General features: G+C 36.1%; 1 protein-coding gene across 14 annotated transcripts in view; it reads left to right on the top strand.

The window, feature by feature from the left end:
* Positions 1 to 24,739, top strand: part of TANC2 (tetratricopeptide repeat, ankyrin repeat and coiled-coil containing 2) — a 388,516-nt gene that overhangs the window by 141,586 nt on the left and 222,191 nt on the right. For 8 of the 14 annotated variants that reach the window (XM_070227084.1, XM_070227082.1, XM_023652253.2 and 5 more), the window contains one exon: positions 20,083 to 20,265. In XM_070227084.1, coding sequence (XP_070083185.1) covers positions 20,083 to 20,265 — 183 coding nt within the window. The remainder of the gene's footprint in view (positions 1 to 20,082; positions 20,266 to 24,739) is intronic. The other 6 variants (XM_023652258.2, XM_070227088.1, XM_023652257.2 and 3 more) reach the window with 1 other exon arrangement.

Below are 24,739 nucleotides of genomic sequence, written 5' to 3'. Positions count from 1 at the left end.
TCATTACAGGTCGTCTATACATAAACTGAACTTATTTGGTTCTAGATATTAATTAAGTTCATGAGCCAATATGATATGGTTGAACCCCAATTTTTATTCACTTTTGCAAAGATAACACTATGCAGATATTAGGCTCTGATATACAAGGTGTATATTGATATAATAATGTTGTCGACGAAAATAATCCATAACCGATCTGTAAATGAAAATTTGGGGGAGTTTATTCTGAGCTGAAATCTGAGGACCATGGCCTGGGGCCTTTCTTCCCAAAGGAAGAAAGGGCACCGAAGAAGTGGGGTGCACAGAGTGGTTATATACCTCCAAACAGGGTGTTTCGCATATGATTGAAATGTCCCTCCCACAGTAGTCACAAGATTGCCCTGTCAGCACAGCACTTGATGGACACAGCAGGTAGTGGGTCTGCTATCTTGGTGGGTGTAGCAGGAGGCAAGTCTATTGTCTCGAGCTGGGTGGTCACAGGTGAGTGCAGGAATCAGTTTCTAGCCTAAGGAAAGATGCTTAATCCTTAAGGAGACGCCTTAAGGCGTTGGAGGGGCAGGGAAGTTGCATCTTTACCTCAAGGGCCTTTGTTCTTGCCGTAGGGAAAATCTAAAGCAGATATACAATGCGTGCTCAACAGCCTTGGTCAGACCCTTTTGGAAAGACAAGGTCAGGCCGAATTAGCTTTATACCAAATGACTTCCTCATATTCTCTAATATATCCTATTGCTTGCCATTTTTATTTGTCAATGTCCATGACCAGCTTATGCTGGAAGACTGGGAAACTTGTATAGTGTAGAGTGTTTAGCTTTCCATGATTCCTGTTATTTCTAGCCAGTTTTATTTGATTAGTACATGCTGGTGTGTCACTAGTAGTGTACTAAATTGTCAAATATGCTATCTTCTGATTCTTTTTCTTTCCTTGCAAAATATTTAGTAGAAATGAGATATTTATGCTCTTGAAACATACACAATGTATTCTTCAGTGTGGTAAGTTACAATGATTTGTTTATTAAATCAATAGTGTTTTATTATATAGAATGATAAGGAAAATTATTTCAGTATTCAGTGTATCATTTCTTTATCTCAGTGTAAGAATATATATGGTATAATGACATCACTAATGAACAGGATTATTTTGTTGTTTTAATAGTTTATCATTCTGATAAAATCATTTAGCTTTCAACATAAATTGCTTTAGGAATAGCTTTAGGAATAAAGAAAATAAACTTAACATTTAATAGTACATATGTGTTAGGCCCTGGGCTAGGTGCTTTCATATAATCCTCGTTTAATTCTCAGAATAATGCTGTGAAGTAGGTATTATTTTCAATAGGAAAATGCTTCAGGCTTTATACTTATCTACAGCAAAAGTTTCAAATCAGTATTGTTGGTAGTATGTGTTTAGAACGTTTCCATTCTGTTGTTTAAAATACACATTTGTTTGTCGGACGTTGGATAAGACTTGGAAGTAAAGATCTGACCTTAAATGATAAATCCCTCTGAATTATCTGTTTCTAGTCCTATATTTCTTCTGAGATTTAACTTCTTATTGATTATTCTTTGTGTAATACTTTTTCCATAAAATTTAACTTGAAATTGGCCCTCCAGCCAACAATTTCTAATTTTCTTGAGGTACTACGGATGTGTCAGAATGTAATTTATATATTTTAGTCATACTTTGTATTTTTTAATGTGAGTTATAATAATTTTATTAATTAAAAAAATTGTTTTTTACCAAACAATGTAGACATTTAAAAAGGATGTGTTAGGGCTTCTTCCTCTTCCACTCCCCTAAAGTAACCAATATTAACTACATTCAGTCTGTGTCCTTGCATGTTTTTCCCTGAGCTCATACTGGCATATGCAAGGATGTATATTTATGTATGTGTGTGTGTATTAGTTTGAAGATTTTTAAAAGTAAAATGCAGTTTTAGTTCTCTTCTCCCCCAGGTAACATTAAAGCATGGCCATCCCTCCCGAAACCTACTTAAATTCTAATTTCTTAATATTTAACTTATTATTAATGAATAATATATTAATTTATTAATATTTTATTATACTTAATTATTAATATTATTTATGTTAATATTAACTTTCCTGCTTAGCATTAGGATGATTTACCTAGTTAACACTAGAAGACTTGTAGAAGCCACTGTTTGCTTATCTATATTTATGAAAGAAAAGGAATAAAAGCATGGCAACAAAAAATGTAGGAAAAGGTATGTTGGACATTTATAAAGATTTTGATTTAAGATATTCTTATTTGAATTTTTCTGGCAAGAGGTAACCTCTTTGAAAAACTTTATAAATTTTAATGAAGGGTCGTAAACAGTTGGATAACAAAGGATGAGGAAGGAATCTATTAGTAAAGCCTGGGGTAAAGTCATTACCAAATAAATACATTTTCCGTTTTGTTTTGTTTCATTTGAGGAGCAGATTGGATTTAGTAAGTTTTATTCCTAGTGGGAGGTTGAAGAGCTGGTTCCCACAAGGGGGCAGAGTAAGACAACCTGAAAACCTTTACGCGATAAACAATATATATTTTAAATTCATAGTTGATTTTTAAGAAGGAAAGGGAAATCACCAGAGGCTAGGGATGAATAGAGAGATAACTAACTGGCTGACCATCCTATGAGTGGTACAGTAGGTTGGGGGCATCCACCCACCTCTTCCCCAGTGCATGCATGGTCTGTTGGCAGGTTGGACACTCAGCTGTGGCTATAGTCAGATTGGCCTTGGTGAGTGGAAGTCCATATTGCCAAGCCCGTATATAAATTTCATCCCTGCCACCATGGCCTCTTTGTTAATGAGCCCTTGAGCCAGGATAGAGTGGCTGGATAAAGAGACTGGTTGAGTCCCCCAAACAGGTCATCTTATCAACTAGGTTACTAAGTAGCGTCTCTGCACAGTTTGCTCTTTGGTAAGCATTCACAGGGGACATAAATTGCTTCATACCCTGTGCCCTTTCAAAGAGGTCTATCATTCTACCTCATCCCCAGATTTCCTTGTCACCAGTTTTCTAAGCATTCTTTCCAAATCCCTGAATATCCAGTCATACCATTCAACACTGTCCATGAGTTAGCATAGAATAGTACTCTGTCATCTCTCTTTCCAGGCAAAATGAACAACTAAGTACTCTGTTCAGATTTCTGCCACTGGAATGGTTTCTCTTCACCACTGTCCTTCAGGACTACCCAAGAGTGAGGCTGTAGTATTCTTGTCACCCGCATGTTATCACGCAGAGCTATCAGTAAACAAGCCTGATTTTTTTATTCCCCTCAGTGAAAGGTCGTAGAGAATTCTCCATGGGATCAAATATATCCAGATTAAGAGAAAAGAAGCAATATAGCAGTAGCAGGAAGTGTGGGCACCTGGGCCACTTGCTCATGCAAATTATTTATGCCTTCAGGACGTGCTCAAACCTGATCTCATGTGTACCCTTTCCTGTAGATAATTAAGTGTTTCAATACACACCCAAGCATATTGCTTTGTTGGTTCAACAATACTTAATTCATGGTGTACTGCTCAGGTCACATGGTAGCCCATGGTCAGGCATTCATTCTAAGGCCCTGTGGTAAGCCAAAAGCTGTTTTTCAAAAAAGGATAATAGTTATTTGCACAGGATGGCATAGCTTTTTACAAAATACTGGAGGTCTACCTTTGAGATGCATCTGAAGTTCTGTAGTAATCACCATACAAGATCCCAACTGCCATGGATACTTCAGGCAACATTGGATCTTGGTGGCTTATATACCCCAAGGGGCAAAGCAGCTTTCACAGCAGCCCATGTTTGTTGCAGAGCTTTTTCCTCTTCTGGGCCTCTCTCGCTTCCAGCAATGTTGGTAAATTGTTCATGGTAGCGTACCTAAGTCAAGTATGAGTTTCATCAAAAATCCAAGAAGGTCTACTAGGCATTGTACTTCTTTCTCAGTAGCAAGTGAGAGTAGGCGCAGCAACTTATTCACGTTGGAAGGGATATCTTGAATTGCTTAAGACCATGGGGCTCACAGAAATTTCACCAGTGTGGAAGATCTCTGAGTATTTGTGGGATTTATTTCCCACCCTCTGGCATACTTGTGTTTTACCACAGTATCTAGATCAGTTGCTGTTTCCTGTTCACCAAGTCTAATCAGCATGAAATTATCAGTGTAGTAGAGCAGCATGGTGCCCTATGGAATGGAAAGGTGGTTAAGGTCCCTGTGGATTAGATTATTACCTAGAGCAGGAGAATTAATAGGAGATAGGACAGTGAAAATGTACAGCTGACCCTGACAGCTCAATGTGTAGTGCTTATGATGATCTCATTCTCAGGTCAATAGCTGTAAACCAGGTGCCAGAGATATGTTAATTTGCTTTAGCAGCAAAACCACATTTAAAACAGTAGCAGCAGTGGGAGTCACAACCTGAATAAATTACAAAAATTCACTGTCATTCTCCAAGATTGGTCTGTCTTCTGCAGAGCCCATGTAGACGAGTTGAATAAGGATGTGGTAAGAGTTATCACTGTTGGATCTTTCCAGTGTTTAGTGATTGGATCACTCTTTTTACCATATACTCTAAAGACTGATTGAACTTGATTCTGGATATAGGGCTAGAACTTCACTGTGCAGTACAGTGACCACTTATGGCTGTTGAGTACTTAAAATGTGGCTAGTCCAAAGGGATGTGTTGTATATGTAAAATACACAGCAGATTTTGAGACTTTCCATCTTTCTGTTCATTTCAAAAATGTTTGCCTTATTGAAGCGTTGTTGTAATAGTTGCTTTAAGGTCTTTGATTTTTAATTCTAACATCTGTGTAATCTCAGGAATGACATCAGTTTATTGACTTTTCCTTCTCATGTTGAGATTTTCCTGTTTCTTCATATGCCATATAGTTTCGCATTATATCTTGGACTTTTGGAATATTATGATGTGAGACCTTGGGTTTTATTTAAATCCTAAGGAAAATGTTGATTTGTTTGTGTCAGTGACCAGTCGACCTGATTATATTCAGGACACAAATTCCTACTTGCTTTCTGGGGGCTGCAGTTCCAATGTCAGTTCAGTTTTCTAAGCATTTGCAGTACTATTTAGATCAGTCCCATGTATGTGACCCAGTGACCGTTCTGGGCCCAGAGGGGTGGTATATCTTGATGCACTGTTCTCAAAGCGTATGGTATGCTGTTTAGGGTTAGATCCATGTATGCAGAGCTCAGAGGTGAGCCCAGAAGTTCATACACAACTTGATGGGATTGTTTTCTTGGTAACTTGCCTCAGCCCAGTTTCACCAACACGTTCCAGCTCCTCAGGCCCCCCTTTCCCAGTACTCTAGCTAAAAAACAAGCACTCTGATTTTCCTGTTTGCTGTTCAATTACTGCAGCTGTGTCTGTATCCAGATCAGGTGATAAGAGGACAGAAAGAAAAAAAGCAATGAGGATTTGCCTTACACTCTTGGGTCACAATTCCTGGGGTCAGAGAAAAGGGTTCCCTTCTCCCGGAGTTTAGGTGTCACCCCAGTCGCTACTAGCTCTTTGCTGCTATTGCCATAGAATTGCCTGGAGACTGGGATAGAAGAGAACGGAAAAAAGAGGGATTTCTCCTCATCTCTCAGACCAATAAGGGCACCCTTTCCTGCTCCCCACCAGAAAGGGAGGAATTTTCTTGGAGCCTTTTCTTGCTCAGTGTACGCTTCTCAGTTTTGGGCTGCCTTTGAGTCCAGGCCAGGTGATACCTGAGGAAAAAACATGGTAAACTCACCACCACTTCAGTGGAGCTTCACATTCTGTGCTCCTCTCCCAATCTGCCTGCTACTGTTTATCTTCAGAGTCCTCAGATAGCTACTCTAGGCATTCTTTTCTGGTTTGTTTCTTGTGTTTTATAGTTAAAGTTTTTAAAAATAGATTTTACATTTTAGAGTAGTTTTGGGTTCACAGCAAAATTAAGTGGAAAGTATCAAGAGTTCTTATATACCTCTTGCACCCATACACCCACAGCCTCCCCTACTTATTAACATCTCACACCAGAGTGGTACATTTGTTACAGTGGATGAACCTATATTGACACGTCATTATCACCCAAAGTCCATAGTTTATATTAGGGTTCACTTTTGGTATTGTACCTTTTATGGGGTTTGACAAATGTGTAATGACATGTATCCATCATTATGGCATCATAATGAATAGTTTCACTGCCCTAAAAATCCCCTATACTCTGACTGTTCTTCTCTCCCTCTCCCCAATCCCTGGAAAGCACTGATCTTTTTACTGTTTCCGTAGTTTTGCCTTTTCCAGAATATCATACAGTTGGAATCAGCTGGCTTCTTTCACTAAGTAATATGCATTTAAGTTTCCTCCATGTCTTCTATGGCTTGATAGCTCATTTCTTTTTAGTGCTGAATAATATTCCATTGTCTAGATGTACCAGTTTATTGATTCACCTACTAAAGGGAATCTTGGTTGCTTTCAAGTTTAGACAATTTTGAATAAAATTACTATAAACATCCACATGCAGGTTTTTGTGTGGATATAAGTATCTTGGATAAGTGTCAAGGAGCATGATTACTGAACTGTAAGGTAAGAGTATGTTTAGTTTTGTAAGAAACTGCCACTGTCTTCCAAAGTGGTTGTATCAGTTTGCATTCTCACCAGCAGTGAATGAGAATTCCTGTTGCTCCATATCCTTGCCAGCATTTGCTTGTCAGTGTTTCGGATTTTGGCCATTCTAATAGGTGTGTAGTGGTATCTCCTTGTTGCTTTAATTTGCAAATCTCTAAGGACATACGATGTGAACATCTTTTCATATGCTTTTTTGCCATCTGTATATATTCTTTAGTGAGGTGTCCAGATCTTTTGCCCATTTTCAAAATTATTATATAAGTTTCAGATGTACAACATTATAATTCGACTTCTTTATACACTACAAAGTGATCACCCGCAGAAGTCTCCTTGCCATCCCTTGCACTACAGTTGATCACCTCTACTCCTTTCACCTACCTTCCAACACCCTTCCTCTCTGATAATCACTTATCTGTTCTCTGTATCTATGAGTTTATTTTTGTCTTGTTGGTTTTTTTTTTAAAGATTCCACGTGATTGAAATCATACAGTATTTGTCTTTTTCCTTCTGACTTATTTCACTTAGCATAATACCATCAGGATCCATTCATGTTGTTGCAAGTGGCAAGATTTCATTCTTTTTATGGCTGAGTAGTATTCCATTGTGTGTATGTATATATATGTATATGTGTGTATATATGTGTGTGTGTATACATATACACACATACCCCACATCTTCTTTATCCATTCATCCATCAATAGACACTTAGGTTGTTTCCATTTCTTGGCTGCTGTAAATTTAGCTGCATAGTTGCTGCACCAATTTACAATCTCACCAGTGTACAAGGGTTCCCTCTACTCCACATCCTCTCTAACACTTGTTTTGCCTATGTTTTAATCATGTTTTTCATTTTCTTGTTACTGAGTTTGTGTATTTTGTATAACAGCCCTTTCTCAGATATGTCTTTTGCATATGTTTTCTCTCAGTCTGAGGCTTGTCTTCTCATTCTCTTGACAGCATCTTTCACAGAGCAGAAGCTTTAAACTTTAATCAAGTCTAGCTTTTATTCTTTCTTTCATGGATGATGCCTTTGGGTTGTATGTAAAAAGTCACTGTCAGAGGCTGGCCCCATGGCCGAGTGGTTAAGTTCACAGGCTCTGCTTTGGCGGTCCAGGGTTTGCCAGTTCGGATTCTGGGCCTGGACCTACACACTGCTCTTCAGGCCGTGCTGTGGCAGCATCCCACATAGAAGAACTAGAGAGACTTACAACTAGGATATACAACTAGGTATTGGGGCTTTAGGGAGGAAAAAAAAAGAGAAGATTGACAACAGATGTTAGCTCAGGGCAAATCTTCCTCACCAAAAAATAAATAAATAAATAAGCTTCATATTAAAAAAAAAGTCATTGTCACACCCAAGGTCATCTAGATTATCTTCTAGGAGTTTTATAGTTTTGCATATTACATTTGGGTGTATGATCCATGTTGAGTTATTTTTTTGTGAAGAGTATATGGTGTGTCTAGATTTATTTTTTTGAATGTGGATGTGTAGTTGTCCCAGCACATTTGTTGAAAAGACTATCTTCTCTCCAATGTATTGCCTTTGCTCTTTGTCAAAAGATCAGTTGACTGTATTTATGTGGATCTGTTTCTGGGCTTTCTCTTCTGTTCCATTGATCTACTTGTCTTATTCTTTCACTAGTATCACACTGCCTTGATTACTGTAGCTTTATAGTAAGTCTTGAAGTTCCATAGTGTCAGTCCTCCATCTTTGTTCTTCCATTTTAAATATTGAATTGGCTATTCTGGGTCTTTTGCTTCTCCATATAAACTTCAGAATCAGTTGGTCAATATCAACAAAATAACTTCCTGGGATTTGATTGAGATTGCATTGGATTTAGTAGATCAATTTGGGAAGAACTGACATTTTGACAATATTGATCCTTTTTGTGAAAGATCTTTGATTTCTTTAATCAGAGTTTTGTAGTTTTCCTCATATAGATCTTGTACATATTTTGTTAGAATTATACCTAGATATTTCATTTTTTAAATTCAGTCTGATAAGTCCAACCTCCCTGCCATATCTGGGTCTGGTTCTGATGCATGTTCTGTCTCTTCAAAATGTTTTTTGCCTTTTAGTGTGCTTTGTAAGTTTCTGCTGAAAGGTGGACATGATGTACTGGGTAAAATGAACTATGGTGAGTAATGATAAGGTGTTGGGGAAGTGAAGCTTTCTATAGTCCTATGATTAGATCTCAGACTTTTGGTAAGTCTGTGCCCCTGGGCTGTGAACTTCACCAGTGCTTCTCAGTTTTCTTTTATTTTTTTCCTTCCCTATTAGGAAACTGGAGGTGAGCTCTGTGCATCCTTTCAAGGGTTCATAGTTGCATTCAAGGGGAGAGTCAAAGTGGAGTATGCTTATTTCATCTTTCCTGAAACTGGAACCTAATCCTGTTTTTCAAATATATATCCTTACTGATATTTGTAAAACACTTATATGATTTGTTTCTTTGTATTAATTCTCTTACATAGAACAAGGGAATATTTTGGCCTGAAGTCTTTCCCACGTGGTATATATTCATAGAGTTTCTCTCTAGTATGAATTCTCATATGTCTGTGAAGACAACAGGGATCATTGAAACCTTTCCCAAATTCATTACACATAGAAGGTTTCTCTTCTGTGTATGTGCTTACATTTTTCCCATGGGATGAGTGACTTCCGAAAACTTTCCCACAGTCATTGCATTCATAGACTTTTTTCTCAGGATGTACTCATATGTGTTCAGTAAGGTTAAAGTTCCAGTTGAAGACTTTTATGAATTCATTATAGTCACAGTGTTTCTCCCCTGTGTGTATTCATATAGGCGTTGTGAGCTAAATGTTCCTAGTGAGGGCTTTTTCTCAGTCATTGCATTTGTAGAGTTTTTCCCCAGTGTGGATGCTTTGGTAAGAAGTAAAATGAGTTATCCTGCTGAAGGCTTTCCTGACGTCTTTTTGTTCATAGAATTTCTGCCCAGTGTATTTGCTATTGCGTACCACAAGACTAGAGATATTTCTAAAGAATTTTCCACACTGATTACATTAATAAAGTTTGTTTCCTCTCTGCGATCTCATGTATATTTTGGGGGTGACTATAGACCAAATACTCTCCTACTCTGAAATTATTTGAAGCGTTTCTCTTCGTTTTGCATTCTCCCATCTCTGAAGGGAATAATGGTTACTGAAGACTTTCCTAGAATCCTTGCATTCATGATTTGTCTCTCCTCTATGATTCCTCTCCTGTGTAATAAGATTAGCGCTCCTTCTGAAGCCTTTTCCAAACGGATTACATTCATAGAATTTATCTCACTAAGGTTCCCTTGTTTTTGCATCTCATTCATGCGTAGAGTATAGTGAAAAGCTGAACGTTTTCCCTCCCTGATTCCCGCTGTCACTACTTTTCTTCAACTGTGTCTGGAGATTCTACCCAATGTATTAAAGCCTCTGTAAGGAAAGATGTTCTTTCTGTGCTGAGACTGGGATTGTGAGAAGAAAACACCAGCAGGAAACCCTAGGGCAGAGCATCCCAGTCAGATGGAAGGGCCAAAGTTAGGCTCCCACAGAACACTGGAGGCCTAGTCAACTGTGCCACCCCTGTCCCCCCAGAGGCTACCAAATCTTCCCAGGTCTTAATCAGGCCGAGGGGCATGAACAATAAACAAGGCAGAGAAAATCCCTACTGTTATGATGCTTTTATTCTAGAGGAGTGAGATAAATAAAAAAACCAGGTAACTTCAGGTCATGATAAATACTATCAAGAAAATAAAATAAGGTTATGTAATAGCGAATAAGAGGTGGGGAAAAGAGTAGATGGTAACTTGAGATTAGTCCTGATAGGCCTTTCTGAGGAGGTGGCATTTGAGCTAGGACCTTTTAAAGACAAAGGAGAGCCAGCTTTGCAGAGATACTGGGACTAAGTGTTTTAGGCAGAAAAAAGAGGCAAAGTCCATAAGTTGAGAACAAATTTGCCCAGATGAAAGAACTGAAAGGCCAGTATGACTGAAGTTTGTGAATTGAGGGGGAAAGTGGGAAATGATGAAGTCAGACAAGTTCAGAGGTGTGATGAGGTTAGAGAATTAATTAGGCTGGGCCAGATTGTGTAGGGACTCATAGACTATGGTAAGGATTTGGGGTTCTAACTGTCTTCTGCTGCTAATTGACTATGTGATCCTGTATTAGTTATTAAACTTTCTCATCTCATTTTTGATTAATACATGAACTTGTGAGAATATTGCAGACTCAGTGGTATAAACCTTGCCTTGAAAGGACATTGGGAATAATTCAGGCCAAATCCCTCTGTTTCAGAAGTATGAGGGGCTGGCCCCATGGCCAAGTGGTTAAGTTCTTGTACTCTGCTTCGGTGGGTCAGTGTTTTGCTGGTTCGGATCCTGGGTGCGGAACTAGCACCGCTCATCAAGCAATGCTGAGGCTGCATCCCACATAGCGGAACTAGAAGAATCTGCAACTAGAATATACAACTATGTACTGGGGGGCTTTGGAGAGAAGAAGAAAAAAAGTATGAAAACCCTTTGACAAATTATGCATTGTTATTACGTGTATTATGTTTGACGTGCCCTACATTTGTTTTAGGGGCCACTTTATCACCTGTGCTATTATTTTTTTCTGTGTATTTTTTTTTTTAAAGATTTTATTTTTTTCCTTTTTCTCCCCAAAGCCCCGCAGTACATAGTTGTATATTCTTCGTTGCGGGTCGTTCTAGTTGTGGCATGTGGGACGCTGCCTCAGCGTGGTTTGATGAGCAGTGCCGTGTCCGCGCCCAGGATCCGAACCAACGAAACACTGGGCCGCCTGCAGCAGAGCGTGTGAACTTAACCACTCGGCCACGGGGCCAGCCCCTTCTGTGTATTTTTTGAAAGTAGACTTTCATCGAAATAAAACACGCAATCAGAAAAGTTTGCAAATCATAAGAGTACAGTTAAAATATTGTCACAAAGAACTGTAGGGTTTTTTAAAAACCCAGGTTTATTGAAGTTTAATTTATATACAGTAAAACCTGCCACTCTTAAGTATATAGTTCTATGAAGTTTTACAAACACATATGGTCATGTGATTACCACTAAAATCAGGTATGCTTACTTCCATCATCATATAAAGTTACATCATGCCCTTTTGTAGTCATTCTTTCTCTCTCGTCCCTAATCTTTGGCAAGTACTGATCTGTTTTCTGTTCTAATTTACTGTTTTCTGTTCTGTATTTTTCAGAATATTCTTTACGTGAAACCATACAGTATGTAGCCTTTTCACTCTGGCTTCTTGTGCCGTAATGCTTTTGAGATTCATCCATCTTTCGCATTTTTTTCTTACATATATCCGTAGTTTATTCTGTTTTATTGCTGAATAATATTCCATTGTATGTATATCCCACAATTTGTTTATCCATTCACCAGTTGATTCACATTTGGGTAGTTTCCAGTTTTTAGAGATTATGAATGTCTGCTATTTGACTGTGTTGGCGGTGGGGACGTGTGTCTTCGTTTCCTTTGGGTAAATGTCTGGGTATTGAATTTCTGGGTCATATGGTAAGTTTATATTTAAACTGCCAAACAGTATCCCAAAGTTGTATACCATTTTGTATTCTTACCAACAATATGTAAGAGTTCTACTTCAATCTTCTCAGCACTTGGTTTTTTAATTTTAGACATTTCACTCAGTTTGTAGTAACATCTCCTAATTTGCATTTCCCTAATGATTAATGATGTTGAACATCTTTTCATGTGCTTATCTGATTTCCATATTTCTCAGTTGGTGAATGTGTCTGTTCAGATCTTTTGCCTATTTTTAAAATTGGGGTAATTTTTTGTTGTTGAGTTTAAAGAGTTCTTATATTCTAAAACCAATTGTTTATCAGATATGTTTTGCAAATATATTCTCTCAATCAGTACCGATTTTTCATTTTTTAACAGTATCTTTTAAAGAGTAGAAATTTTTCTTTTTTATGACTTCCAAATTATCAGTTTTTCTTATGTGGTTTATCTGTTTTGGGCTCATTGTAAAAAACCTTTCCTGACACGAGGTCACACAGATTTTCTTCTACATTTTCTTCTAGAAGTTTTTTAGTTTTAGTTTTACCTTAAGGTGTATGATCCATTTCAATTTGATTTTAATAGGTCAAAGTTTATATTTTTGCATATGGATGTCCAATTGTTTCAGATATGTTTTTTGAAAAAGATTAACCTTTCAATTTTGAATTGCCCTTGTACCTTAGTTGACTATATTTGTTGGGGTCTTTTTTTGAACTCTTGTAGTCTGTTCCATTGATTTTGTGTCCATTCTTTTGCAAATACCACATACTCACTGGATTACTGTAACTTTACATTTAGTCTTGAAATTAGGTACTGTGGCACTCCAAACTTTGTTTTTCCTTGTTCAAAATTATTTAGTCTATCCTAGTTCCTTTGTTTTTACATATAGAGTTTACAATCAGCTGGTTGATTTCTACGAAAAAACTAGCTGCTGGATTTTCATTAGAATTGGTTTAAACTCATAGATCACTTTGAGAATTGACATCATAATGATAGGGAATCTTCAGATCCACAAACATAGTATCTCTCTCCATTTAGGCCTTTGATTTCTTTCATCAGTGTTTTGTAGTTTTCAGCATACAAATATTGTGCTATTGTACATATTTTATTAGATTTATTCCTATTTATTTAATGTTTTTAGTGGTGCTATTTTAATGTGACTGTTTTTTAAATTTTTTATTTTCCAGGTGTTCATTGCTGGTATATAGAAGGACATTTGATTCTTGCATGTTGACTCTGTAACCTTTGGTTTGCCTAACTCATTTTTTCTAGCAGCTTTTTTTGTAGATTCCTTATGATTTTCTACATAGACAATCATGCTGTCTGACTACATGATCTTGCACTAGTTATTACACTTATCTTGACCTGTTTTCTGCCTAATGTATGGACTTGTCGTGAGAATATTACAGAGTCACAGAAAGATATAAGCCTTGCATTAAAAGAATGTTTGGAATAATTTAGACAAAACCTCTTTGTTTCTGAAATATGTAAAAGCACTTTGACTTTAGGGGCTAGTTTATCACCATGTTATGTTTTGTTTTTCTGTGTACTTTTTAGAAATAAACTTTTAATAACATGTAAAATGAAATAGTCACAAATTATGTGTACAGGTCAATGAATTATCATGCTGGAGGTTTTTTTGTTTTCATTTTTGTTTTGGTGAGGAAAATTGGCCCTGAGTTAACATCTGTTGCCAATCCTCCTCTTTTTGCTTGAGGAAGATTGTCACTGAGCTAACACCTGTGCCCATCTTCCTCTATGTTATATATGGGACGCCGCCACTGCATGGCTTGATGAGCGGTGTGTAGGTCTGCACCCGGGATCCAAACCCACAAATCCTGAGCTGCCAAAGTGGAGTGCACACTTAACTATTATGCCACTGGATCAGCTCCAGGTTTTTAGCTTATGTAACTTAAAAATTGAGAAGACGGTTCTCTAGAATAGATATTGCCTTAAGCTAGGAAATTTCTTTATTAACTTGAACTTTTATATCTAGTAATCATTTGTATTAAATATAAGATTTAGTGATGACTGAAATTTTTATTGAATCATAATTACTTCTAACATTTATTTACTGTCCATATGCTTGATATCTCTGTGCTTTCTTAGTTCAGTTTTTGAATGTCTCATTAGCAGGTTTCCAGCATAACTGATTTTTTTCTGTCAGATTAGCAGTTTATTTTATTCTGCTGTATCTCCATCACATTATTTCAGTAACTTTGCTTTGGTTGATCAAAGCAGGAAAAGCGGTAGGAGGGAAAGAAGGTACAAAAGGAAGATTGAGTAATTTGGAATATTTGTAAATATTGTCTTACATGCTTAGTAAATTGGATTCCCAATTTTTCACTTCCTTCCTGTTACAATATTTTACATCCACTCCTTTTGCTGTGTATCTTTTCAGTAGTTCCCACTGAAGTGGGCCAAGTGGAACTTTAGTGAATAGTGGTCTTAAATATGCTCCTCTGATTTGACTTGGCCTCTTGCACCCCTGTGATCTACCATGAGAAGAGCGTGCCCCACATATTCAGTGCCCTTCCAGTGACTGGGTCCAATATCAAAGACACGTTAGAGTGGTTCTGAGCCCAATAGCCCAACCTAGATCAGCTGACCCACAGTCAATCTGCAGACTCCTGAGCATAAAAGAAAATGTTGTCATAGACTACTGAGATTTTGTGGTTGCTAGTTACCCAAGAAAAACTAACTAATACAGTTAAATTCTGTGAATGCCTACCAGTACTTTTCTTTACATGAAACATATTTTTTTAGTTTTTTTCTCTATAGCTACAATGAGTTCAAGCACAATTTATGGGACAGGGAAGATGGAGGAAAATATTTTTTAAGCAGAAAAGTAAACTAGGACATCCAGACTGGACTAATTGCAGTATTACTCCTTAAGGAGTATTATTAGATTCTAAAATTATCTGCTAAGTTTTAACACTGGAACATTTCAAGTGAAAAGAGGTGCTTCACTAAATCAAATGCATTCTTCTAGATACGTTTCTTTAAAAAAATCTAATGCTGATTGTTCTCAATAAAAGGATTCTTCAGTTAGGGAATTACACTAATGGTATGGCTCTCTGTTTATAAGCCTGTAAAATACTATAATTCCATGTTAATAAGTCTCAAGTCTATTCATGAAAGCCCAAAAATTAGAAATCTATGAGAGAAGGAGACTTGAAAAATAGGTCTAAGAGATACAATATCCTTCTGATAGTAGTCCCAGAGAGTGATAAAAGAACAATTGGAAGAGAAGAATTAGTCAACAAAGTGAAAGAAAGGATACAGAGACTAGTGAGAAGAAAAAAGTTAAGATGTATCCTGGTAAAATTTCTAAAATCCCAGGAGAAGGAATAAATCCTAGATTTCTACCAACAGAAGTTTGAGGGAAAGATCATTGTGATCTGGACCTTAGCAGTGGTAGGAGAAATGGAGAGAACATGGCAGATTTGTAATCTATTTTAGGTTGAATTTGCAAAACTGCTAATGCATTTGTTGTAAAGGGGTGTGTCAGGAAGAAATTAATGACTACTAGGCTTCTGGTTTTATGAAATATGTGAGTAGATGGTAAATTTCTACATAAATTTTTTTGTTGAGGTAAAATTCACCATGTTAACCATTTTAAGGTATACAATTCAGTGGCTTTTAGTACATTTACAGTGTTGTGCAACAATCACTGATCCATCACCCCAAAAGGAAACCCTGTACCTGTTAAGCAATCATTCCCCATTCCTCCCTCCTGGTTGGTAGTCTCTGGAAGCCACTATTCTATTTTCTCTCTGGATTTGCCTGTTCTGAACAATGGAATCTTTCTTACAACATGTGGCCTTTTGTGTCTGGCTTCTTTATGTAGCATAATGTTTTCAAAGTCTACCAATATTTTAGCAAGAATCAGGCCTTCATTCTTTTTATTACTAAATAATATTCCATTGTATAGATATATTACATTTTGTTTATCCCTTCACCAGTTAATGGCATTTGAATTCTTCCCACTTTTGGCTGTTATGAATAATTCTTCACATCCTCACCAACACTTTTTTGTTGTCCATTTTTTGTTTTGTTTTGTTTTAATAGCCATCCTACTGGGTATGAAGTAGTATCTCATTTTAGCTTTAACTTGCATTTTTGTAATGACTGATGATATGGAATATCTTTTCGTGTGCTTATTGTCCATTTGTATATCTTCTTTGGAGAAGTGTCTATTCAGGCCTTTGCCTATTTTAAATTCTGTTGTTTGTGTTTTTATTGTTGAGTTGTAGGAGCTTTTTATATATTCTGGATTCTAGACTCTTATCAGATACATGATTTGCAAATATTTTCTCCCATTCTCAGGGTTGTCTTTTCACTCTTGATAAAATGTTTTAGCTTCCAGTTTACTAATTCTCTCTTCATCTGCGTCTAATCTATTTTTCAATCCATCTCTTGAGCTTTTATTTTCGTAATTTTAATTCATTGCTGAAATTCTAAACTTTTATTTTCTTCAAGTATTAAGCATGCTGCTTCTTTTTTCTTTTTTTTTGCATACAACATGACACAGGCTTTTAATACAGCATTTGGTCAGTATTTCTCAATAGAAACTCTCAGCACTTTTGACCCAGTGATTCTATATCTAGGATCTACAGAAATGCTACAGAAAGAACTGCATAAGTGGCCATTAACAAGAGACTGGTTAAATTGTAATACATGACATACTACAGCAAATGAATTAAAATTACATATGGTGAAATTACAACTGTAAGACCATTGGAAACCTTAAGTGAGATGCTTGATTTAATCTTACTTCTCAGTTCAGACCACATTATCATCACTTCATGTAGGATTATGTGCTTGTTTTTTTTAATTTCTGGCTCTTCCCCAGCTTTATTGAGATATGATTGACAAATACAAATTGTATTTATTTAAGGTATACAATATGATGTTTTGATAAATGTATACATTGTGAAATGATTTCCACAATCAACCTAATTAAGAGAGCCATCGCTTCACACAGTTCCCTTTTTTTTTAAAGTGAGAACACTTGAGATCTACTCTCTTAGCAGATTTCAAGTATACAATATATTATTATTAGCTGTAGTCACAATGCTGTACATTAGGTCCCTAGAACTTGTTCATCTAATAACTGAAAGTTTGTTCCCTTTGACCAACATCTCCCTTTTTCCCCCATCTCCAGTCTCCAACCCCTGGAAACCACTATTCTCCTCTGTTACTATGAATTCAACCTTACTTTTTAGATTCCACAAAGAAGTGAGATTATGTAGTATTTGTCTTTCTGTGTCTGGCCTATTTCACTTAGCATAATGTCCTTCAGGCTCATCCATGTTGTTGCAAGTAGCAAGATTTCCTTCTTTGTTAAGGCTGAATAACATTCCTGTGTGTGTGTATGTGTGTGTGTCTGTATAAAATCACATTTTCTTTATCCATCTGTTGGCAGACACTGATGTTGTTTCCATATCTTGGCTACTGTGAATAGTGTTGCAATGAACATTTGAGATAGTAATTTTATTTCCTTTTGTTACGTACTTAGAGTTAGGATTGCTGGATCATATGGTAGTTCTAATTTTAACTTTTTGAAGAAGCACCATACTGTTTTCCATAATGGCTGTACCAATTTACATTCACATCAACAATGTACAAAGGTTTCCTTTTCTCCACATCATTGCCAACACTTGTTATCTTTTGACTTTTTGATAATAGCTGTCTTAAATAGGTGTGACATGATATCTCATTGTGGTTTTGATTTGCATTTCCCTAATGATTGGTGATGTTGAACATCTTTTCACGTACCTTTTGGCCATTTGTATGTCTTCTTTGGAAAAATGTTTGTTCAGGTCCTTCACTCATTTTTTAATTAGGTTGTTTTTGTTTGTTTTGCTATTGAGTATGTGTCTTTATATATTTTGGATTTTGACCTCTTATCTAACAAATAGTCTGCAGATATTTTCTCCCATTCCGTAGTTGCGTTTTCATTTTGTTGATGACTTCCTTTGCTGTGCAGAAACTTTTTAGTTTGATGTACTCTCATTTATTTTTGCTTTTTTTGCTTGTGGTTTTGATGTCAAATCCAAAACAGCATCACCAAGACCAATTTCAAGCAGCTTTTCCCCTATGTTTTCTTCTAGGAGTTTTATGGTTTCAGATCTTATGTTTAAGTCTTTAAGCCATTTTCAGTTGATTTTTATATATGATATAAGATAAGGACCCAATTCCATTTTTTTTACATATGGCTATCAGTTTTCCCATCACTGTTTGTTGAAGCAACTATCCTTTTCTCATTGTGTATTCTTGGTGTCCTTGTTGAAGATAAGTTGGCCAGATATGTGTGGCTTTATTTCTAGGCTCTCTATTCTCTTCCATTGGTCTATGTGTCTACTTTTTATACTTGTACCAAATTGTTTTCATTTCTATAGCTTTGTAATATAACTTGAAATCTGGAAGTGTGATGCCTCCAGCTTTGTTCTTCTTGCTCAAGGTTACTTCATTACTTTAGGTATTCAGGGTCTTTTGTGGTTCCACACAAATTCTAGGATTGTTTTTCTATTTCTGTGAAAACTACCATTGGAATTTTGGTAGGGATTTCTGTTGAGTCTGCGCATCGCTTTGGTTAGTATGGACATTTTGACAATATTAATTCTTTCAGTCCCTAAGTATGGGATATCTTTGCATTTATTTGTGTTGTCTGTAATTTCTTTCATCAGTGTCTTATAGTGTTCAGTGTATAGATCTTTTACCTCTTTGGTTAAATTTATTCCTAAGTATTTTACTCTTTTAATGTTAAGCAAGCTACTTAAATTCTGTGCCTCAATATTCCATAATCTGTATCCCCTGTGAAACTATTTCTTCTGCCTGATCTTTCTGATTTACTTTTTTTAGGTTATCTTATCTCTTTGTTATTGTTAAAGACAAGATATTGTGTATCAAAAATTGTGGAAATAATTTGAGACCTGTGATGATGTTGTCTTCCTCAGAGAAGATTTATGTTTGTTTTTGGCAGGCACTAGCAATCCAATTAATTAATTAAATTTTGTGGTAGACTTTTGGAACTGAGCTTCAGTCCTGTAAAGGCCAGTCTAGTTTCGCTTCATATTTACTGCTAGAGTGTAGCCCTTTGTGCTTCCAAACAAAAGTGTTGTAGTTTTACCAGCTCCCCCTTCACAACTTGCTTCTCCCAGCATTCCAGTATTTGTCTTCCCAGCTCTGTTAACTGTCAGTAGCTCTTTAATCTCTCAGATGCCACTAAGTAAAAAGTAGCCCCAAATGCCAGGCTTCAGTCTTTTCCTTACAATTCTTCATCATGCTATTAACTCTCCAGTGCCTTCAGGAAGATTTTAAAGATATATATAATTCTAATTTGTTTTAGGGAAACGTTGGTCTGAAGTGTGTAATCTGCCATTACCAGAAGTAGAAGTCAACAGTATATAAGTGGAAGCAAACAGCATATAATTTACTCTTTTTAAAATGTTAGTACAGATTCAAAGATCACTATATAATGTCAGTCTTGCTCACTTGTATTTTCACGTACTTTCTTGGAGAAGGCAGGTAAGAAATAGAGTTACAAGATCCTACTAGCAATTGCACATACTGGATTGTCAAGCAGGTGAATATCTTCTTTCATGTTTGTTTTATCAGGGGAAAAAAAGTTGCAGACCGTTGTTCTAACTGTAACACTTACTGCATTGTACTATAATTATTTTTTTTAATATGACTGCATCATTCATGAGATAGTGAGCCCCTTACAAGGAGGAACCCTCTTTACCCATTTCAGATTTTCTAGGGCTAGACCTGGAGTTAAGTACTCAGTAAGTATAGAAATGAATATATGTGTGGAAAATACCTCATTTGACTTTTCACAGTGAAAACCAATATCACTATATGCTATTCTGAATCATCCTAAAAGGTAAATTTTAATAGAGAAGAAAGAATCTTTTCTTACCCTCTTTTTTGTTCTGTCTTCTTCTTCTAACAGGTGGCATCTCCACAGAAAGCGACTGTGCTTTTGAGCCAGACTACGCCGTCCCACCACTTCCAGTGAGTGAAGGTATGCAGCACATTCGGATTATGGAGGGCATGTCTCGCTCTCTTCCATCCTCCCCCTTACTCACACATCAGTCTATCAGTGTTCGGCTCCAACCTGTGAAGAAGTTAACTGGTAAGGACTTTACCTAAATTTAGTATGTTTAACAGGAAACCTAACAGTATGACACTTTAGGTCATATCAGATATGTTTATGTGCATCTTTAGGTTTTTCCTTTTTGGCTTTCCTAATGTCACAGACTCTTAGAAAGTGGAGCTTCTACTGATTTTAATTTGGGGAATTAGGATAGTACTCGGTTTGACAGATTGATGTATTTATTTTCTAAATGATCCATCTGTTGGGGACATGTTTTTCTAGGCTTTCAGGAAATTTATAGTTTTGCCAGAATACACTGTTGTTCTGATTTCATTTATCAGCTTGTCCATGTCAGATTAACAGATGGAGATATTGTAATTTTAGGATAATAAGAGCTTCATAGTTCAGCAAAGGCACATCAGTCATATTTTTGTTTGAAATCCTGATTCGCATATTTCATATCTATTTATTATTATTATTATTATTATCATTGTTATTTTTGGTGAGGAAGATTGGCCCTGAGCTAAATTCTGTTGCCAATCTTCCTCTTTTTGCTTGAGGAACATTGTCCCTGAGCTAACATCTGTGCCAGTCTACCTCTATTTTGTATGTGGGATGTCACCACAGCATGACTTGATGAGCAGTATGTAGGTCCATGCCTGGGATCTGAATCCACAAACCTCAGGCTGCCAAAGCAGAGCGTGCAAACTTAACCACTATGCCACCAGGCCAGCCCCTCATATCTATTTTTAAAAGCTGATTTAGATATTTTTCTCCCCATTGTATGTTCTTCCAACTTCTTGGGACATTTACTATAGTTCATAAGTTGTGGATTGCCTCAACTTTAGTATGATTTCACAAGATGTATTGCCCATTCAGAGCAAGTTCTTAGGTGTGAAACTGTGTGTTTATTAAATGACTTTTGTCCTTTTAAGCTTTTTCAAGGAAGAAATTTTAATAGTTGATTGATATTTATCGATACTTGTGTGAAAATTTGTAAGACTGGGTCACTTTGTTAGGTTTCTTTTAACATTATCAGTGTATATCTGATGTCAGTAAGTTGACTGGTATTTATATGTTATATGCGTGGAGGCAAGAAATTAAGTCATTCCCAAAGAATATATTGTCTACTTCCTGAGTGTCTGGCATTGAGCTGGACAGTAGGGAGGTTTGATTATCATACGACAATTCAAAAGAAAATAAGAGAGAGGGTAAAGTGGAATTTTTAGACTCTTCAATCTATTTTGAATGAAACTTTTACAGTGTTTATAATTTTCATTAAAATAATAGTATTTCTTTATTCTGTAGTTCCACAAAGCATAAGTCATGCCTCTTATATTGTTTATTGATTTTTTGGCATCTTCAAATAATTGAGTCACATTGTACTTTGATTCTTGGGTCATTAGATAAAAATCAGTAAAATAGGTTAGTGGCATTTTACTAAAACACTTATTCCCTTCTGATATCTAAAAATAGGATAAATTTTATGTGACTGGGCTTGAATAAAGTTTCAGTGCCCCTTTTTCTTGCAATTTAAGGTATTATGGATTACTGAAAATACAAACAACCAAATCTGATGGCTGTCAAGTGATGTGCTTCATTTTACTGCACACATTGGAAGAAATAGCAAGAAAAATTCACTTTCCTTGTAGAAGAGAGATCATTTTCCTGTCCCATTTGGCTATCCCAGTTTGAACTTCAATTTCTATAGGCAACCTTTATTAAAAGATTAATACATTTAATAACAAAATCAATAACATTCCTAATATCACAGAGGTGAAATAGGGAAGCAGAAATAAGAGGTATACTTGCTTAATTATATGTATGAACTATTCAGTTTTAATTTAACAGTGTTTGAAGTATATGTATCCTCTCGAATAGTTTTATTTGCTGAAGAGATTATGAAGGGCTGTAGGATAGTGGAGAATTTAAAGATTGAAAATGCATTAATTTTCTGAATGAAAGAAATCTGTTTCCTGAAAGAGGATACCATGAAAATTTTCCTGTGGCCAATTTTCTGCCAAGTGAAGCAGATAAGAATTTTCTGGTTTAACCTGGAGTGAAATTACTTGAAAATTTAAATTAAAAATCTTAGTTAGTAAATTATTCAGCAGTTATTGTTCCTTTCCTAATTATATTTTGTTATAAATAAGTAAAAACAAGGTTGAATGGAGAAAGATTAGCTGACCATAAGGAAATGTCCTCCAGAGAATGGTTCTTAACAAAATGCATTAATTTAATTTGGCCATTAGGGCTACACTTACTAATTCTTCCATTTCCGTGCATTTAACCTTCCAAGTGCCTTATATTCCTGTATCCATATCACCAATAAAACTGAATAAGTAAGGCCAGAATAGTCATCTTATTCTGTTTTCCTTCTGACTTTCTAATATTTAGTCCCCTGTTTCTGCTCTAGTCAAGATAGTTTGCTTATTATTCTTCTGTGCTTTTTACTCAATCACTCAACATGTATTTGTTTAGGGTCTACAGTATGCCAGGCACTGCTCTAAGACACACTTAATAGAGTAGCGAAATAGGTAATTAAGGCCCCTGCCTTCCAGGTATTTATATTCCAGTTGGAAGGGAGACTGATAATAACCATATAACCAATAAATAAATACTTTAATTGTAGATGATGACAAGTACTATGAAGATAATAAAATAGGATATGGGATAGAGAGAGACTGGGATAGAGGTAGGGTTTCTCTCTGTGGAGTGCTCAGGGAGAATGAGAGGAGGAGATGTTTGAATTGAGGTCTGAATAACAAAAAGAAGCCAACCATGAGAAGATTTGGGATCACAGCATTCCAGGCAGAGAACACAGCCAGAACAAAAATCCTAAAGCAGAAAGCAGCATTGATGTGTTCAAGGAATAAAGAAGGCAAGTGTGGCTTCAGCAGAATAAATCAGAGGGGAGGGTAGCAGAAAACAGTTGAAGAGGTAGGCAGAGACAGTTTTTAGGGTCATGGTGAGGAGCCTACTCTGTAGGATTTTAAGCAGAGCTGGAATTGGAAGTAGTATGATCTGATTTACCTTTCACTTGAATTTTGGTGGTAAGTGTGTAAAGAACAAAGTATGAGGGACTAGAATATGCCGTGTTTGTTAACCTTATATTTAACCTTGATCTTTAAATAGTCATTGTCTCGGCTTCTAACAAGTTAATGGAGTGGTGAAAAAAAGTCTTTTTTTTGTTTTATCTTATAAGATATAATGAAAGAGTGACCTTTTGTATCATTGTTATTATATAACCTTTGTATTCTTAACATATTTAGCTTAGTCTTTCACACAGGTGTGTATGAAGACCCATTTGTAGAAATTGGCATTCTATTTCCAAATACTTTCGCTTATCTTTAGTCTTCAGGGAGTGAGAATGGGGAAAGACCTGCTCAAGAATAAAGACATATAATTTGGAGCTTGAAAACTAATTTTTAAACATATCTGTATGTATATATGTATACACCTCATTTATTCAGTACCAAAACAAGTTAAATACAGTAAAAGTAGTTGAGAGAGAAACAGGCTCTGTGGTCATACTGTTTGTTTATATTCCAGCTCTGAGAAAGTCACTTCACTACTGTGTGCTTCTGTTTCTTTGTCTGTAAAAGAAGAAAATCAATACGTCCTACCTCATGGGTAGTCATGCCTACCCATCAATGGTGATCACCTTGCTTAATACTTGCCTAAAACTGTGTTTGGTAAATATTAAGTGCTTTAGAATGTGTTAGCTGTTATTGTTAACATATTTTTTTTTTCAATTTGGTGAGAAGTTTTTAAAAATTGATTTTAACATTAGATACCAATTTGAAACTTTAAAACTTTGCATGTTTTAAAAGTCATACTTTTTAATGAGTAATAATAATAATGATAGTTCTCATTTAAATGCCTACTGTGTGACATATATGTATTGGTTCATAAATTCTTCACATGTATCTCCATTTTAGAAATGAATAAATTAAGTGTTACAGAGGTAAAATGTCCTGCTCAAAGTAATACAGCTAGGAAACTTTCAGAGCCAAGATTGATATCCAGGCCCTCAAACTCCAAAATTTGTCTCGTTATACCAATGAAAAAAAATGAGGTTTAGGGAAGTTAACTGACTCACCCAAGGCATCTAGTATATCATTTAAGGCTTTTTTATTTCAAGTAACAGAAGATATAGCCAAATGGTTTAAGCAATAAAGGGAAGCTAGAAGACCTAGAGGTTGGGCAAGCCGGTTTAGTTGGATATTGCTATGCATTGAGGAAAGTATGGAAGCAAGTGTCCAGACACACTGTTGGCCCCAATTATCTGTGGTAAGGGAATTGTCACAGTTCTCTAGATTTTTATTCAGTGCTCTTTTCAAGATGTTTTTGTTCATAATATCATAAAGCCCCTCAGTATACTCCTTAAAGTATAGATAATTAGGAGTACCAGTAGTTCGCTTATTCAACACTTACTAAATTTATACTGTTTGCCTATTATGTACACTGTAAATTTAGTAAAAGTTGAATTTTGAGTATTCACACTATTGGT

The sequence above is a fragment of the Equus caballus genome, chromosome 11 (assembly GCF_041296265.1).
Source record: "Equus caballus isolate H_3958 breed thoroughbred chromosome 11, TB-T2T, whole genome shotgun sequence".
Taxonomy (NCBI): domain Eukaryota; kingdom Metazoa; phylum Chordata; class Mammalia; order Perissodactyla; family Equidae; genus Equus; species Equus caballus.
The sequence above is the reverse complement of the archived record's forward strand: the minus strand, read 5'-3'. Positions and strand labels throughout refer to the sequence as shown.